Raw genomic sequence first — 18,461 nt, 5'->3', positions numbered from 1 at the left:
CTGTTGGCTTTTCGGTGACATCATCATCATAACCAATAACAATCCTATGGGTGGTCTTAAAAGTTTAGACAAAGGAAAAAATAAATCCCTCCATGTTTCCATGTTTAAAAGTTTAGAACAGTACATTTGATTTCTGAATTAACATTATTATTCAAGAGAATCTACAATTATTAACATTGTGCTGAAAAATTCTCAACCTCTCCCTAAATTGACAGTAACTTTAGTCTGGAAGAGGAAAGCTGACAGCTTCATGTTACACACAGTGATAAGCATGGGCTTCCAATGCCCCCCCTTCCTATGCTGGAGACTGAAGCAACAGTCTCTGACTCTAATTACTCCCAGATGTTGCCTCAGGATTTTCCTTAGTGTTTCTTCAGGTTTAAAATATATAAAATATTAGAATTTAAGTACACACCATTCTTTCATATATCTCTCATATCAATCATTCCTTCGTTCATTCGGGGCCCCTTGCACACATTCATACTTAATGCATTTTATCTCTTAGTTTAGGACACGTGATCTTCCTAGCCAGTCTACAGTACATGTGGTATTACTTAACACCACGCTGCTGAGAGCGGGAAAAACTCAGAGAGGACAAAGACAGAATATTATTCACTGGCCCAAGATGGTGGCCGAAGACAGGACAGATATAGTACACACAAAGAACCCAAACTGGATTCCATGTAATCATGATTTCCACCATGATTTGGCTCAACAGCAAAGTACATACACAGATATTATTATGCTTTCCCTTATATTAATCCTTAGTGTGTTTTTCTCTGGCCTTAGCTACATTATATTTAAATTTTTATTTACCTGTTTTTCCGTACGCTTCTATTTGGGCGTGGTCCTTAACTAACACAGATGTTTGTCTAACTAGAATTACCCAGAATCATACGAAAAACTGGCCTTTTGTAGAAAACAATTCCACAAAAAATACTGCACTTATCATGTCCTAACATCCATTCCCATTTCCGTCCCATAACCAGCCTGCTGGCCACGAGCCACTACTCAAAAGATGGAGTGATTATTTACCCTACCAGGATGAGATTGGGTCCCCTCCCCCAGCTCACCTAGTTTAAACTAAACTAAACCTTGGGTTTATATACCACACCATCTCAGTAAATGCAGAGCTCGGCACGGTTTACAGGAATTAGGATGAGAGAGAACTCAAGTGGAGAGTTTAAGAGTTAGATGTAAAAGGGTGGGGAAGGTGGGAGAGGCCTAAGAGGGGGGAAATGTTACAGTTTTGAGAATAGCCAGGTTTTTAGGTGTTTACGGAAAAGTTGGAGGGAGCTTGAGGATCGGAGCAGGGAGGTAAGGTTATTCCACATCTCAGTGATTCTAAAGGGGAGGGATGACCCAAGTTTGCCTGCATGAGAAATACCTTTTGTGGAAGGGAAGGATAGTTTAAGAGTTTGGGAGGATCTGGAGGAGGTAGGGGTTGGGGAGTTCCAGGATAGAGGGATAACGGCAGGAAGGATGCCATATAGGATCTTGTAGGCTAGGCACGCACATTTGAAGTGGATCCTGGAGATTACTGGGAGCCAATGGAGCTTAGACAGGAGTGGCGAGACGTGATCAAATTTGCTTTTCGCAAAAATAAGCTTAGCCGCGGCGTTCTGAATCCGCTGCAGTCTGTGGAGGCTTTTCTTGGTTAGGATGAGGTAGATAGAATTGCAATAGTCTAATCTGGAGAGGATGATGGATTGTACTAGGTCTGCGAAGAGTTTTTGGTGAAAATAGGGTCTGACTTTCCTTAGCATGTGAAGGCTGAAGAAGCATTTTTTTACCAAGGATTGGAGATAGTCATTGAAGGATAGGGAAGAGTCTAAGGTGACACCCAGAACTTTGCTTGAGAGCTCGAGCTGTAGTGAGGAGCCGGAGGACAATGGGATGGAGGAGGGTAGATGGTCTAATTGTGGGCCGAGCCAAAGGAGTTTTGTTTTGGACTCGTTCAGTTTCATTTGTACTGTGAATGCCCAGGATTGGAGGTTCGTTATGCATGAGGATATGTTCGTAGAGAGGTTAGTGAGGTTCGACTCGGTCTCAAGGAGGACGAGGATGTCATCGGCGTAAGTGTAAAGAGTTTCAAGGGGGGATAGTTGGAGTAGTTTCAGGGAGTTCATGTAAATGTTAAAAAGGATTGGAGAGAGGGGTGAGCCTTGCGGGACACCACAAGTCGGGATCCAGGGGGAGGATGAGGTGCCCTTCGAAGCAGGCGGGCCAGACGTTGTCCAAAGACGTTCTTCCCTCTTCTGGTCAGGTGTAGCCCGTCTGATCCCTGGAGACCTTGAATTGCTTCTCCGTGGTCCAGGAATCCGAAATTCATCTCTCTGTACCATCCGCGTAACCACTTGTTTGTCCCTAGCTGTCCCCTTGCCTCTTACTGGAAGGATGGAGGAGAAAACCACCTGCGCCTCCATCTACTTCAGCTTCTCACCCAGGGCTCTAAAGTCTTCAGGTATCTTCTCCGGGGTGTTCCTGGCGGTGTCGTTCGTCCCAATGTGGATGAGGAGCATCGGGTAGTGATCTTGGGGCTTGATTAGTCTTTCTAAGTCGGGGGTCACATCTAGGATCCTGGCTCCCGGCAGACAGCAAACCTCTCTTGATTGAAGATCTGTTCTACATACCAGTCTCTCGGTGCCTCTCAGCAGGGAGTCCCCAATGACAACCACTCTGAGCTTTTTGGGGGGGTGGTGATCCGTTGCTTCTGGAGTCGGGGTCTTCCACTGGGCCTCAAGATCACTCTCCAGGATATCCTCCTGAATTCCTTTGGCAGGTCTTTCCAGTAGGAGCTGGAATCTGTTCCTCAAGGTGATCTGTGGGGATGATGTAAGGCTGCTATGCTTGCATGAAGAAGAAGAAGAGGAAGGCCTTCTGTGTTTGCTTGCAGAGGTGACTAGCTGCAAGGTGTCAACGTCTCAAGCCTCTTCTTGCACCTCAACCGTTACTTCCAATGATGTAGGTCTGGTCGGTTCGTGCGTCTCGAAGATGGTCCTGTCTTCTTGCACCTGCTCGGGGACTTGGGACTCTTGGGACAGCTCTTGGGACATTTCTTGGAGGACTTCATCCTTGAAAGCGGGGCACTTTTACTTTTCTCAAATGGACAATAGCGATTGCTCTGAAATGCATCCTTCTGAAGTGGTTGGATGCTGAGGCACCTGATCTTTCCCTTTGGAGATCTTGTGTGATTACTTTTCTGATGTGGGAACGCAGAGACATTGTGGAGATCTCCCCTCGGGAGCACCTTTTCCAACAGGCTTGGGGACCCTTTTGGACTACTATGACTCCTTTACCACGGAGTCGGCTATTGAATTCTTGACATTTAGGGGGGGGGTTTGCTGGTCAATATCCCTATTGGTTGTTCTTGTTTTGTTGTGTGGAGAATGTCTTCGGGATGGGGGGGATTACTTGGGTGGGGGTTGCCTTGTGTTCTCTTTTTAAATTTCTAACTCTTTGTAATTCTATTGTTTTCTTCCCTTTAATAAATATTATTTGACTATATTAGTATCATAGAAACCACTGCTGTTTTCTAACTTATGAGAAATACCTTCTGTTTATATCCAGCAGATCATCAGATCCAGCACAAATGGAAGAGAGAAAAGAATCAAGGAGAAGATCCAGTTGAAATGGAACAAATCCAAACACAGGCAGAAAATGTCTGTGAGAATATTTCCCAGGGAACGGAGAAGATTAACACAAAGAATTATAAGCAGGAATCAAAGAAACAGAGAGACCCTACCGAGGTCTCAAGGGATGGAGTCAGGAAGTGTGAGAGAAATGACAGGGATCTGAGTTACATCCCAGAGGACCAGAGACACCTAGCAGAGGGACCCTTCCAAATTAAAAACAGTGATAAAATTACTTCTAAATTCCACCATGGTAAGAGGAAAGGAAAAACCCACAAAAAAGAACTTCAATTGCACAAAAGGGATCATAAAAATATGAAACCATCTACCTCGACTGAGTGTAATAAAAACTTCACTCGGCTTTCAACTCTAAAAAGACATAAACTGATCCACACAGGGCACAAACCATATACATGTACCGAGTGTAATAAAAGTTTCACTCAGCTTTCATCTTTAAAAAGTCACAAAATGATCCACATAGTGTACAGACCATTTACATGTACTGAGTGTAAGAAAAGCTTCACTCAGCTTTCATATCTAAAAAGACATAAAGTAATCCACACAGGGCACAAACCATTTACATGTACTGAGTGTAAGAAAAGCTTCACTCAGCTTTCATATCTAAAAAGACACAAAGTAATCCACACAGGGCACAAACCATTTACATGTACTGAGTGTAAGAAAAGCTTCACTCATCTTTCATATCTAAAAAGACACAAAGTAATCCACACAGGGCACAAACCATTTACATGTACTGAGTGTAAGAAAAGCTTCACTCAGCTTTCATATCTAAAAAGACACAAAGTAATCCACACAGGGCACAAACCATTTACATGTACTGAGTGTAAGAAAAGCTTCACTCAGCTTTCATATCTAAAAAGACACAAAGTAATCCACACAGGGCACAAACCATTTTCATGTACTGAGTGTAAGAAAAGCTTCAATCGGCTTTCAGATCTAAAAATTCATGAGAGGATCCACACAGGGTACAAACCATATACATGTAGTGAGTGTAATAAAAGCTTCATTCAGCTTTCAGCTCTAAAAAACCACCATAAGGTCCACACAGGGTACAAACCATATACATGTACTGAGTGTAATAAAAGCTTCACTCAGCTTTCACATCTAAAAAGACACAAAGTAATCCACACAGGGCACAAACTATTTACATGTACTAAGTGTAAGAAAAGCTTCACTCATCTTTCATGTTTAAAAAAACACAAAATGATCCACACAGGGTACAAACCATATACGTGTATTGAGTGTAATAAAAGCTTCACTGAGCTTTCACATCTAAAAATTCATGAGAAGATCCACACAGGAAATAAACCATTTACATGTACTGAGTGTAATAAAAGCTTTAATTGGCTTTCAGATCTAAAAATTCATGAGAGGATCCACACAGGGTACAAACCATATACATGTAGTGAGTGTAATAAAAGCTTCACTCGGCTTTCAAATCTAAAAATTCATGAGAGGGTCCACACAGGGCACAAACCATATACATGTAGTGAGTGTAATAAAAGCTTCACTCAGCTTTCACATCTAAAAAATCATGGAGGGATCCACACAGGAAATAAACCATTTACATGTACTGAGTGTAATAAAAGCTTCAATTGGCTTTCAGATCTAAAAATTCATGAGAGAATCCACACAGGGTACAAACCATATACATGTAGTGAGTGTAATAAAAGCTTCACTCGGCTCTCAGCTCTAAAAAAACACAATATGATCCACACAGTGTACAAACCATATACATGTAGTGAGTGTAATAAAAGCTTCACTCGGCTCTCAGCTCTAAAAAAACACAATATGATCCACACAGGGTACAAACCATATACATGTAGTGAGTGTAATAAAAGCTTCACTTGGCTTTCAGATCTAAAAATTCATGAGAGAATCCACACAGGAAATAAACCATTTACATGTACTGAGTGTAATAAAAGCTTCAATTGGCTTTCAGATCTAAAAATTCATGAGAGAATCCACACAGGGTACAAACCATATACATGTAGTGAGTGTAATAAAAGCTTCACTCGGCTCTCAGCTCTAAAAAAACACAATATGATCCACACAGTGTACAAACCATATACATGTAGTGAGTGTAATAAAAGCTTCACTCGGCTCTCAGCTCTAAAAAAACACAATATGATCCACACAGGGTACAAACCATTTACATGTACTGAGTGTAAGAAAAGCTTCACTCAACTTTCAGCTCTAAAAAGACACAAATTAATCCACACAGGGCACAAACCATTTACATGTACTGAGTGTAATAAAAGCTTCACTTTGCTTTTATCTCTAAAAAGACACAAAGTAATCCACACAGGGCACAAACAATTTACATGTACTGAGTGTAAGAAAAGCTTCACTCAGCTTTCATCTCTAAAAAGACACAAAGTAATCCACACAGGGCACAAACCATTTTCATGTACTGAGTGTAAGAAAAGCTTCAATCGGCTTTCAGATCTAAAAATTCATGAGAGAATCCACACAGGGTACAAACCATATACATGTAGTGAGTGTAATAAAAGCTTCACTCGGCTCTCAGCTCTAAAAAAACACAATATGATCCACACAGTGTACAAACCTGTAATAAAAGCTTCACTCGGCTCTCAGCTCTAAAAAAACACAATATGATCCACACAGGGTACAAACCATATACATGTAGTGAGTGTAATAAAAGCTTCACTTGGCTCTCAGCTCTAAAAAAACACAATATGATCCACACAGGGTACAAACCATTTACATGTACTGAGTGTAAGAAAAGCTTCACTCAACTTTCAGCTCTAAAAAGACACAAATTAATCCACACAGGGCACAAACCATTTACATGTACTGAGTGTAATAAAAGCTTCACTTTGCTTTTATCTCTAAAAAGACACAAAGTAATCCACACAGGGCACAAACAATTTACATGTACTGAGTGTAAGAAAAGCTTCAATCGGCTTTCAGATCTAAAAATTCATGAGAGGATCCACACAGGGTACAAACCATATACATGTAGTGAGTGTAATAAAAGCTTCATTCAGCTTTCAGCTCTAAAAAACCACCATAAGGTCCACACAGGGTACAAACCATATACATGTACTGAGTGTAATAAAAGCTTCACTCAGCTTTCACATCTAAAAAGACACAAAGTAATCCACACAGGGCACAAACTATTTACATGTACTAAGTGTAAGAAAAGCTTCACTCATCTTTCATGTTTAAAAAAACACAAAATGATCCACACAGGGTACAAACCATATACGTGTATTGAGTGTAATAAAAGCTTCACTGAGCTTTCACATCTAAAAATTCATGAGAAGATCCACACAGGAAATAAACCATTTACATGTACTGAGTGTAATAAAAGCTTTAATTGGCTTTCAGATCTAAAAATTCATGAGAGGATCCACACAGGGTACAAACCATATACATGTAGTGAGTGTAATAAAAGCTTCACTCGGCTTTCAGATCTAAAAATTCATGAGAGGATCCACACAGGAAATAAACCATTTACATGTACTGAGTGTAATAAAAGCTTCACTCAGCTTTCACATCTAAAAAATCATGGAGGGATCCACACAGGAAATAAACCATTTACATGTACTGAGTGTAATAAAAGCTTCAATTGGCTTTCAGATCTAAAAATTCATGAGAGAATCCACACAGGGTACAAACCATATACATGTAGTGAGTGTAATAAAAGCTTCACTCGGCTCTCAGCTCTAAAAAAAACACAATATGATCCACACAGTGTACAAACCATATACATGTAGTGAGTGTAATAAAAGCTTCACTCGGCTCTCAGCTCTAAAAAAACACAATATGATCCACACAGGGTACAAACCATATACATGTAGTGAGTGTAATAAAAGCTTCACTTGGCTTTCAGATCTAAAAATTCATGAGAGAATCCACACAGGAAATAAACCATTTACATGTACTGAGTGTAATAAAAGCTTCAATTGGCTTTCAGATCTAAAAATTCATGAGAGAATCCACACAGGGTACAAACCATATACATGTAGTGAGTGTAATAAAAGCTTCACTCGGCTCTCAGCTCTAAAAAAACACAATATGATCCACACAGTGTACAAACCATATACATGTAGTGAGTGTAATAAAAGCTTCACTCAACTTTCAGCTCTAAAAAGACACAAATTAATCCACACAGGGCACAAACCATTTACATGTACTGAGTGTAATAAAAGCTTCACTTTGCTTTTATCTCTAAAAAGACACAAAGTAATCCACACAGGGCACAAACAATTTACATGTACTGAGTGTAAGAAAAGCTTCAATCGGCTTTCAGATCTAAAAATTCATGAGAGGATCCACACAGGGTACAAACCATATACATGTACTGAGTGTAATAAAAGCTTCACTCGGCTCTCAGCTCTAAAAAAACACAATATGATCCACACAGGGTACAAACCATTTACATGTACTGAGTGTAAGAAAAGCTTCACTCAACTTTCAGCTCTAAAAAGACACAAATTAATCCACACAGGGCACAAACCATTTACATGTACTGAGTGTAATAAAAGCTTCACTTTGCTTTTATCTCTAAAAAGACACAAAGTAATCCACACAGGGCACAAACAATTTACATGTACTGAGTGTAAGAAAAGCTTCACTCAGCTTTCATCTCTAAAAAGACACAAAGTAATCCACACAGGGCACAAACCATTTTCATGTACTGAGTGTAAGAAAAGCTTCAATCGGCTTTCAGATCTAAAAATTCATGAGAGAATCCACACAGGGTACAAACCATATACATGTAGTGAGTGTAATAAAAGCTTCACTCGGCTCTCAGCTCTAAAAAAACACAATATGATCCACACAGTGTACAAACCTGTAATAAAAGCTTCACTCGGCTCTCAGCTCTAAAAAAACACAATATGATCCACACAGGGTACAAACCATATACATGTACTGAGTGTAATAAAAGCTTCACTTGGCTCTCAGCTCTAAAAAAACACAATATGATCCACACAGGGTACAAACCATTTACATGTACTGAGTGTAAGAAAAGCTTCACTCAACTTTCAGCTCTAAAAAGACACAAATTAATCCACACAGGGCACAAACCATTTACATGTACTGAGTGTAATAAAAGCTTCACTTTGCTTTTATCTCTAAAAAGACACAAAGTAATCCACACAGGGCACAAACAATTTACATGTACTGAGTGTAAGAAAAGCTTCAATCGGCTTTCAGATCTAAAAATTCATGAGAGGATCCACACAGGGTACAAACCATATACATGTAGTCAGTGTAATAAAAGCTTCATTCAGCTTTCAGCTCTAAAAAACCACCATAAGGTCCACACAGGGTACAAACCATATACATGTACTGAGTGTAATAAAAGCTTCACTCAGCTTTCACATCTAAAAAGACACAAAGTAATCCACACAGGGCACAAACAATTTACATGTACTGAGTGTAAGAAAAGCTTCACTCAGCTTTCATCTCTAAAAAGACACAAAGTAATCCACACAGGGCACAAACAATTTACATGTACTGAGTGTAAGAAAAGCTTCAATCGGCTTTCAGATCTAAAAATTCATGAGAGGATCCACACAGGGTACAAACCATATACATGTAGTCAGTGTAATAAAAGCTTCATTCAGCTTTCAGCTCTAAAAAACCACCATAAGGTCCACACAGGGTACAAACCATATACATGTACTGAGTGTAATAAAAGCTTCACTCAGCTTTCACATCTAAAAAGACACAAAGTAATCCACACAGGGCACAAACTATTTACATGTACTAAGTGTAAGAAAAGCTTCACTCATCTTTCATGTTTAAAAAAACACAAAATGATCCACACAGGGTACAAACCATATACGTGTATTGAGTGTAATAAAAGCTTCACTGAGCTTTCACATCTAAAAATTCATGAGAAGATCCACACAGGAAATAAACCATTTACATGTACTGAGTGTAATAAAAGCTTTAATTGGCTTTCAGATCTAAAAATTCATGAGAGGATCCACACAGGGTACAAACCATATACATGTAGTCAGTGTAATAAAAGCTTCATTCAGCTTTCAGCTCTAAAAAACCACCATAAGGTCCACACAGGGTACAAACCATATACATGTACTGAGTGTAATAAAAGCTTCACTCAGCTTTCACATCTAAAAAGACACAAAGTAATCCACACAGGGCACAAACAATTTACATGTACTGAGTGTAAGAAAAGCTTCAATCGGCTTTCAGATCTAAAAATTCATGAGAGGATCCACACAGGGTACAAACCATATACATGTAGTCAGTGTAATAAAAGCTTCATTCAGCTTTCAGCTCTAAAAAACCACCATAAGGTCCACACAGGGTACAAACCATATACATGTACTGAGTGTAATAAAAGCTTCACTCAGCTTTCACATCTAAAAAGACACAAAGTAATCCACACAGGGCACAAACTATTTACATGTACTAAGTGTAAGAAAAGCTTCACTCATCTTTCATGTTTAAAAAAACACAAAATGATCCACACAGGGTACAAACCATATACGTGTATTGAGTGTAATAAAAGCTTCACTGAGCTTTCACATCTAAAAATTCATGAGAAGATCCACACAGGAAATAAACCATTTACATGTACTGAGTGTAATAAAAGCTTTAATTGGCTTTCAGATCTAAAAATTCATGAGAGGATCCACACAGGGTACAAACCATATACATGTAGTCAGTGTAATAAAAGCTTCATTCAGCTTTCAGCTCTAAAAAACCACCATAAGGTCCACACAGGGTACAAACCATATACATGTACTGAGTGTAATAAAAGCTTCACTCAGCTTTCACATCTAAAAAGACACAAAGTAATCCACACAGGGCACAAACAATTTACATGTACTGAGTGTAAGAAAAGCTTCAATCGGCTTTCAGATCTAAAAATTCATGAGAGGATCCACACAGGGTACAAACCATATACATGTAGTCAGTGTAATAAAAGCTTCATTCAGCTTTCAGCTCTAAAAAACCACCATAAGGTCCACACAGGGTACAAACCATATACATGTACTGAGTGTAATAAAAGCTTCACTCAGCTTTCACATCTAAAAAGACACAAAGTAATCCACACAGGGCACAAACAATTTACATGTACTGAGTGTAAGAAAAGCTTCAATCGGCTTTCAGATCTAAAAATTCATGAGAGGATCCACACAGGGTACAAACCATATACATGTAGTCAGTGTAATAAAAGCTTCATTCAGCTTTCAGCTCTAAAAAACCACCATAAGGTCCACACAGGGTACAAACCATATACATGTACTGAGTGTAATAAAAGCTTCACTCAGCTTTCACATCTAAAAAGACACAAAGTAATCCACACAGGGCACAAACTATTTACATGTACTAAGTGTAAGAAAAGCTTCACTCATCTTTCATGTTTAAAAAAACACAAAATGATCCACACAGGGTACAAACCATATACGTGTATTGAGTGTAATAAAAGCTTCACTGAGCTTTCACATCTAAAAATTCATGAGAAGATCCACACAGGAAATAAACCATTTACATGTACTGAGTGTAATAAAAGCTTTAATTGGCTTTCAGATCTAAAAATTCATGAGAGGATCCACACAGGGTACAAACCATATACATGTAGTCAGTGTAATAAAAGCTTCATTCAGCTTTCAGCTCTAAAAAACCACCATAAGGTCCACACAGGGTACAAACCATATACATGTACTGAGTGTAATAAAAGCTTCACTCAGCTTTCACATCTAAAAAGACACAAAGTAATCCACACAGGGCACAAACAATTTACATGTACTGAGTGTAAGAAAAGCTTCAATCGGCTTTCAGATCTAAAAATTCATGAGAGGATCCACACAGGGTACAAACCATATACATGTAGTCAGTGTAATAAAAGCTTCATTCAGCTTTCAGCTCTAAAAAACCACCATAAGGTCCACACAGGGTACAAACCATATACATGTACTGAGTGTAATAAAAGCTTCACTCAGCTTTCACATCTAAAAAGACACAAAGTAATCCACACAGGGCACAAACTATTTACATGTACTAAGTGTAAGAAAAGCTTCACTCATCTTTCATGTTTAAAAAAACACAAAATGATCCACACAGGGTACAAACCATATACGTGTATTGAGTGTAATAAAAGCTTCACTGAGCTTTCACATCTAAAAATTCATGAGAAGATCCACACAGGAAATAAACCATTTACATGTACTGAGTGTAATAAAAGCTTTAATTGGCTTTCAGATCTAAAAATTCATGAGAGGATCCACACAGGGTACAAACCATATACATGTAGTCAGTGTAATAAAAGCTTCATTCAGCTTTCAGCTCTAAAAAACCACCATAAGGTCCACACAGGGTACAAACCATATACATGTACTGAGTGTAATAAAAGCTTCACTCAGCTTTCACATCTAAAAAGACACAAAGTAATCCACACAGGGCACAAACAATTTACATGTACTGAGTGTAAGAAAAGCTTCAATCGGCTTTCAGATCTAAAAATTCATGAGAGGATCCACACAGGGTACAAACCATATACATGTAGTCAGTGTAATAAAAGCTTCATTCAGCTTTCAGCTCTAAAAAACCACCATAAGGTCCACACAGGGTACAAACCATATACATGTACTGAGTGTAATAAAAGCTTCACTCAGCTTTCACATCTAAAAAGACACAAAGTAATCCACACAGGGCACAAACAATTTACATGTACTGAGTGTAAGAAAAGCTTCAATCGGCTTTCAGATCTAAAAATTCATGAGAGGATCCACACAGGGTACAAACCATATACATGTAGTCAGTGTAATAAAAGCTTCATTCAGCTTTCAGCTCTAAAAAACCACCATAAGGTCCACACAGGGTACAAACCATATACATGTACTGAGTGTAATAAAAGCTTCACTCAGCTTTCACATCTAAAAAGACACAAAGTAATCCACACAGGGCACAAACAATTTACATGTACTGAGTGTAAGAAAAGCTTCAATCGGCTTTCAGATCTAAAAATTCATGAGAGGATCCACACAGGGTACAAACCATATACATGTACTGAGTGTAATAAAAGCTTCACTCAGCTTTCACATCTAAAAAGACACAAAGTAATCCACACAGGGCACAAACTATTTACATGTACTAAGTGTAAGAAAAGCTTCACTCAGCTTTCAGCTCTAAAAAGACACAAAGTAATCCACACAGGGACCAAACCATTTACATGTACCGAGTGTAAGAAAAGCTTCACTCGGCTTTCATATCTAAGAAGCCACAATATGATCCACATAGGGCACAAACCATTTACTTGTACTAGCCCATCTACACCCTCCCAGCCATTGTAGCACTCTCTAGCCCATCCTCCCCCCAAACGGCCATATACAGACACAGACCGTGCAAGTCTTCCCAGTACTGGCCATAGTTCAATATTTACTATTATTTTCTGATTCTAGATCCAGTGAGGGGCAAAATAAAAAAAGCGTCTAAGTCCCCTTTTGGCCTAAGTCCCTAAACGTTCAACCCAGAAGTAGGGAAAGTGTCCATAACCAAAACATACGTCCATGTTTTGATTATGGCCTTCCTCTGCCTAAACGCCCAATCTCCACTACGTCTAAAAGTACCCCAAAGCACGTTTACACTTTTTAACCATAATGAAAAAAAAAAACACAAAACGTCCAACAGAAGGGCTTTTAGACGAAGGAGGAGCCAGTCCTTCGCCTAAAAGCTGGATTCTGTAACCGGTGTCTGTCAAAAACAACACCGGTTACAGAATCCTCCCCCTCCCCACCACCACCAACGATCCAGGCAAGAGGGTGCCCAAGCCCTCCTGCCATGTCAAACCGCGACACCCCCCCCTCCCGACGATATCGGGGCAAGAGGGAGTCCAAGCCCTCTTGCCCCGTTGAAGCCGCGACCCCCCCAATAACATCGGGGCAAGAGGGAGTCCAAGCCCTCTTGCCCCGTTGAAGCCGCGACACCCCCCCCCCCCCGATAACATCGGTGCAAGAGGGAGTCCAAGTCCTCTTGCTCCAGGCACCCGCAGCACCCCAGACTCGTTCGGGCCAGGAGGGAGCCCAAGCCCTCCTGGCCCAGGCGACCCCCCCTACCCCCACCCCCACTACAGTACGGGCAGGAGGGATCCCAGGCCCTCCTGCCTTCGATGCACCCCCATCCCCCCCAACGTCCGCCCCCCCAAGAACCCCCGATCGGCCCCCCCAGCCGACCCCACGACCCCCCTTCCCCGTACCTATTTTAGGTTGGTCGGACAGACGGGTGCCAAACTCGGCCAGGGGGGTAGCGGGTCGGCTGGGGGGGCCGATCAGGGGTTCTTGGGGGGGCGGACGTTGGGGGGGATGGGGGTGCGTCGAGAGCAGGAGGGCCTGGGATCCCTCCTGCACGTACTGTAGTGGGGGTGAGGGTAGGGGGGGGTCGCCTGGGCCAGGAGGGCTTGGGCTCCCTCCTGGCCCGAACGAGTCGGGGGGGGGGGGTAGCGGCTGCCGCAGGGCAAGAGGGCTTGGGCTCCCTCTTGCCCCGATGTTGTGTTTGGGGGGGGGGGGAGTGATTCATCGCGGCAGGAGAGATGCCTCATCTCCCCTACCGTGATGGCATCACTCCTCTACCCGAACTGCCGCGGGTGATGGCATCGTGGTAGGGGAGATGAAGCCTCTCTCCTGCCGCGATGGTTAGGTTGCCGGGCCGCCGAACTGATGGCGCCAGCGGCCATCAGTTCAGCGGCCCGTTTTTCGGCACTTAGACCTGGTTTTATTTTGTCTAAGTGAAACAGGTCTAAGTGCCGATTAAATTGTTTTGGTTATACTTGTTGTACGCCTAGGAGTAGGTCGGCCCACCTCCTGCCCACTGCCCGCCCTTTCCCCTCCTCTAAACACACCTCTTTTCTCTCTGTATGTTTAGTGGCAGGGTAAGGCCTAAGTTGGTTTTTGATACGTCTAAAAACCAGCTTTGGTTATGGGTACTTGGATGATCAGGCTTTTTGATCGTCCAAGTAGCCACTTAGGACACTTTTTAGACGTTTTTTTTATTTTTTATTATGAACCCCTCTGTGTTCATCCCACGCTTCTTTGAACTCAGTCACCATTTTTCTCTCTACTACCTCTTTTGGGAGCGCATTCCAGTCATCCACCACCCTCTCCGTAAAGTAGAACAGTCAGATTTTTGAACAACTGAGCATGTGTTGCTTCATCAAAGTTGTGCGAGACGCAAATTGTGTCATTTAATAGTGCTTCATTCAGATCCAAAAGCAGCCTCTGCAGTTTTTTTATCCCTATACTCGTTAGCCAGTTCTTTAAGATGTGGTAGGTTTTATAGATGTTGTTCCATCTTGTTGGAACAGCCTGTTTAAGGCTAGTCTCTAGCTTGTGATGCATTCTTGAATGCTTGACATGTGTAATGGTATATTTTGCGAGATTTATCAGCATATCTACATCACCAACTGGAGAATCAAAGTATGCATTGTGCTTCAGTCCATGAACCAACACAAGATTCAAATTGTGGCCTGCGCATGAGAGCCACTGTTGATCTTTGAACGTAGCCTTAATATTAGCTCCATTGTCAGTGATATAGACATTGTTCTGACGATAATCCCCAAACTCTTCCAAGATTTCCAAAATCTTCAATAGAGTAGGCGAAGCTTGAAGAATGATCTAAAATTTGAATGCTAAGAAATGCAAGGTCATGCATTTGGGCTGCAAAAACCCAAAAGAACGGTACTAGAGAGCTGCAAGGGGGCGTACTTTATCTTTCCAAAGATAAGCTTAGCAGGTGTATTCTGTATCAACTGTAGTCGATCTAGACTACCCTGTTTAATACCCAAATAAACAGAGTTACAATAATCCAACTAAGCAAGCACAGTATACTGTACCAGTAATGAGTAGTGTTCCTGATAGAATAATGACCCAAGATGGTCGCTACAGCTTTTTAATCAGGAAGACACCGTGGATCTTACCTCCAGAATTTTTCTTTCGCCATGCCGAAACAGAGGGGTAGAAGCGCCTGTAATGCCTTCCGACGCACTGCTATACCCCCAGTCGGCTCAATTGGCGGCAAAAATCCATGCAGGACTTACACCCTAAATGGTGAGATCCTAGCAAGGACTGTAGCTGAACGTGACTTGGGGGTGATCATTAGCGAAGACATGAAGACTGCCAATCAAGTGGAGAAAGCTTCATCCAGGGCTAGACAAATCATGGGCTGTATCCGTAGAAGTTTCGTCAGCCGTAAGCCCAAGGTCATAATGCCGTTGTACAGATCCATGGTGAGACCCCATCTGGAATACTGTGTACAATTCTGGAGGCCGCATTATCAAAAAGATGTGCGGAGAGTTGAGTCGGTTCAGCGAATGGCCACCAGTATGGTCTCAGGACTCAAGGATCTCCCGTATGAGGAACGACTGGGTAAGTTGCAGCTGTACTCACTCGAGGAATGCAGAGAGAGGGGAGACATGATCGAGACATTCAAATATGTCACAGGCCGTATCGAGGTGGAAGAGGATCTCTTTTTCCTTAAAGGACCCACGGCAACAACAGGGCATCCGTTGAAAATCAGGAGTGGGAAATTTCATGGCGACACCAGAAAATATTTCTTCACTGAAAGGGTGGTTGTTCGCTGGAATAATCTTCCACAACAGGTAATTGAGGCCAGCAGCGTGCCAGATTTTAAGAAAAGATGGGATTGGCATGTGAGATCTCTTCATGGAGGTAGTTAGGGGGTGGTCAGACTGGATGGGCCTTGGCCCTTTTCTGCCGTCATGACTTCAGAGGGAATTGGAGATATCAGGGATTCGCCCGGTTGAGAGTGATGCTGTGGCTGGTCTCCCTGGGCTTGACGCCACCTTGAGCTCCGACAGCAGATTACCGCCTCCGCAGCCTCAGAGAACAAGCTCTCTGCGTACGCTCAGCACGTCCAAAGAGGCGGTAGATGAGTGACGGGAGGCTGGTGAGAGCTTGCTAGGAGCTCCTGAGGAGACTTTGATTTACCCGGAGCGAACACCTGAGGAAGGGACATCCACGGAGATGAACAGAGGCGCTCAGGAGGTATGCCTGGAATCTGAAACTTCCTTTTCACTATTTGTGACTTTTTCCATGGCAACTAAACCACCTGAAGTTACACTGGATGCCTTATGGGACTTGGTAATTAATCTTGGAAATTCTATTGTCTCGCAAATAAACAGACAAGGCGAGAGATTAAACATACATGCAAAAGAACTTTATGACTTAAAACAAGAAACTAAGATAATTAAAATATATGTAATGAAAGTTTCCACTGAGATGATCTCCAAGAAAAAAAATTTAAGAAGCAATTATAACTGATAACACTTTTCTAAGAAAAGAAATGGAGGTATTGGAAAATATGAGCAGGGCTAACAACCTGCGTATATTAAATTTTCCTAAGATACCTGTTGTTACTTCAATAGATATAATAAAAAGATGTTTCAAAGAAATTTTGAACATACCAGATCAATCTTTACCTCCTCTTGTAAGAGCTTATTATTTACCACAAAGATCAGATTTGCAATAATTTGAAAATGGAAACCTACGAGAGACCGCATTAGATGTCACCAATATATTGGAGACATCTGATGCTTCTATTGCTTCTCCGGCTACATTATTATTGACGGTAGCTCTCCTACCAGATAAAGATTGGATTTTAAAGATGTTCTTCAAGAATAGATCCAAAGAATTTTTGGGACATAAAATCCGAATATTTCCAGATGTCTTGAGAAAGAGACGTCAATTTTTGATTTTGAGACGAGCAGTAACAGAGATAGGAGGTGTTTTTTATTTAAGGTTCCCTTGCAAGTGTGTGATTAGATATCAGTCTCTAAAATATGTTTTCCTAGAACCTTCATAGCGGACCAGTTTTATATCTCTTAAACGTCTTGAGAAAGGTTTAACATCTGATATCTGAAAATGTTGAGATTCCTTCACTTATTAGTTAGACTGTAATTTCCTGATAGGATTGATTAATCTTTAATGTCTTAGTAATCACTCTGATATAATCTTGGATCATTGAATTTGAGGACTTGAGATAGATTAATATAATGTATAGTTTCTTTGTTTAATTTGATATATAATTGTATTTATTTTATTTACTCTATCTTTCTGTACAATTGTTGTTAACTTGGAAATTAACTTTGAAAATCATAAAAAAATAAAAAAAGAATAATGACCTTTTGTTTTGTAATGTTTATTAAGAAGAAGAATGACCTAACTTTCCTCAGCATACGCAAACTGAAGAAACATTTCTTTGCCAAAGAGTTTATCTAGTCATTAAAAGTAAGGGAAGAATCCAGAATAATACCCAAGAATCTAGAGGTGAAATCAAGTTGTAATAAGATACCTGACTACGACATTAGCAGGGAGAATTTCTAGTCTAGGCCCGATGGGCAGACTAGATGGGCTATTTGGCTTTTATCTGCCATCATGTTTCTAACTCACCAAAGGCAAGTAATCCATATTACTACTATTAATTATTTCTATAGTGCCACCAGACGTACGCAGCGCTATACAGAGTCACAAAGAAGACAGTCCCTGCTCAAAAGAACTTACAATTTAAACACACCACAGACAACAGGATGTAATGGGTACAGTTAAGGGGAATGGTTAATCTACTGGGTGGGTTAGAGGGCAGTGGTGAGTAGGGATATGGATTGAAAGCTATATTTATAAGTATACAGTGTTCCCCCCAACTCACTCATTCGCGGTCTGCTCTGACTGACTCTTCTTGTAGTAAAGTTGGACTACACCAATCAGGAGCTGCGTGTCAAAATCTACAGCAATGTTCTTTCCATGGAAAGATAATCTTATATTATCCCAGGGCAAGCAGGCAGGTATT

The 18,461-nt window shown here is 40.9% G+C and overlaps 1 protein-coding gene across 1 annotated transcript in view; it reads left to right on the top strand.

Annotated features, from left to right (window-relative positions):
• Nucleotides 1–8,270, top strand: part of LOC117354985 (oocyte zinc finger protein XlCOF6-like) — a gene marked incomplete at its 3' end in the record, with an annotated part of 46,748 nt that extends 38,478 nt beyond the window's left edge. Inside the window, exons 4-7 of the mRNA XM_033932943.1 lie at nt 3,571–4,691; nt 6,167–6,691; nt 7,572–7,865; nt 7,950–8,270. Coding sequence (XP_033788834.1) covers nt 3,571–4,691; nt 6,167–6,691; nt 7,572–7,865; nt 7,950–8,270 — 2,261 coding nt within the window. The remainder of the gene's footprint in view (nt 1–3,570; nt 4,692–6,166; nt 6,692–7,571; nt 7,866–7,949) is intronic.
• Nucleotides 8,271–18,461: the final 10,191 nt, after the last annotated feature.

Source organism: Geotrypetes seraphini, chromosome 2 (assembly GCF_902459505.1).
Source record: "Geotrypetes seraphini chromosome 2, aGeoSer1.1, whole genome shotgun sequence".
NCBI classification, from domain to species: Eukaryota; Metazoa; Chordata; class Amphibia; order Gymnophiona; family Dermophiidae; genus Geotrypetes; species Geotrypetes seraphini.
The sequence above is the reverse complement of the archived record's forward strand: the minus strand, read 5'-3'. Positions and strand labels throughout refer to the sequence as shown.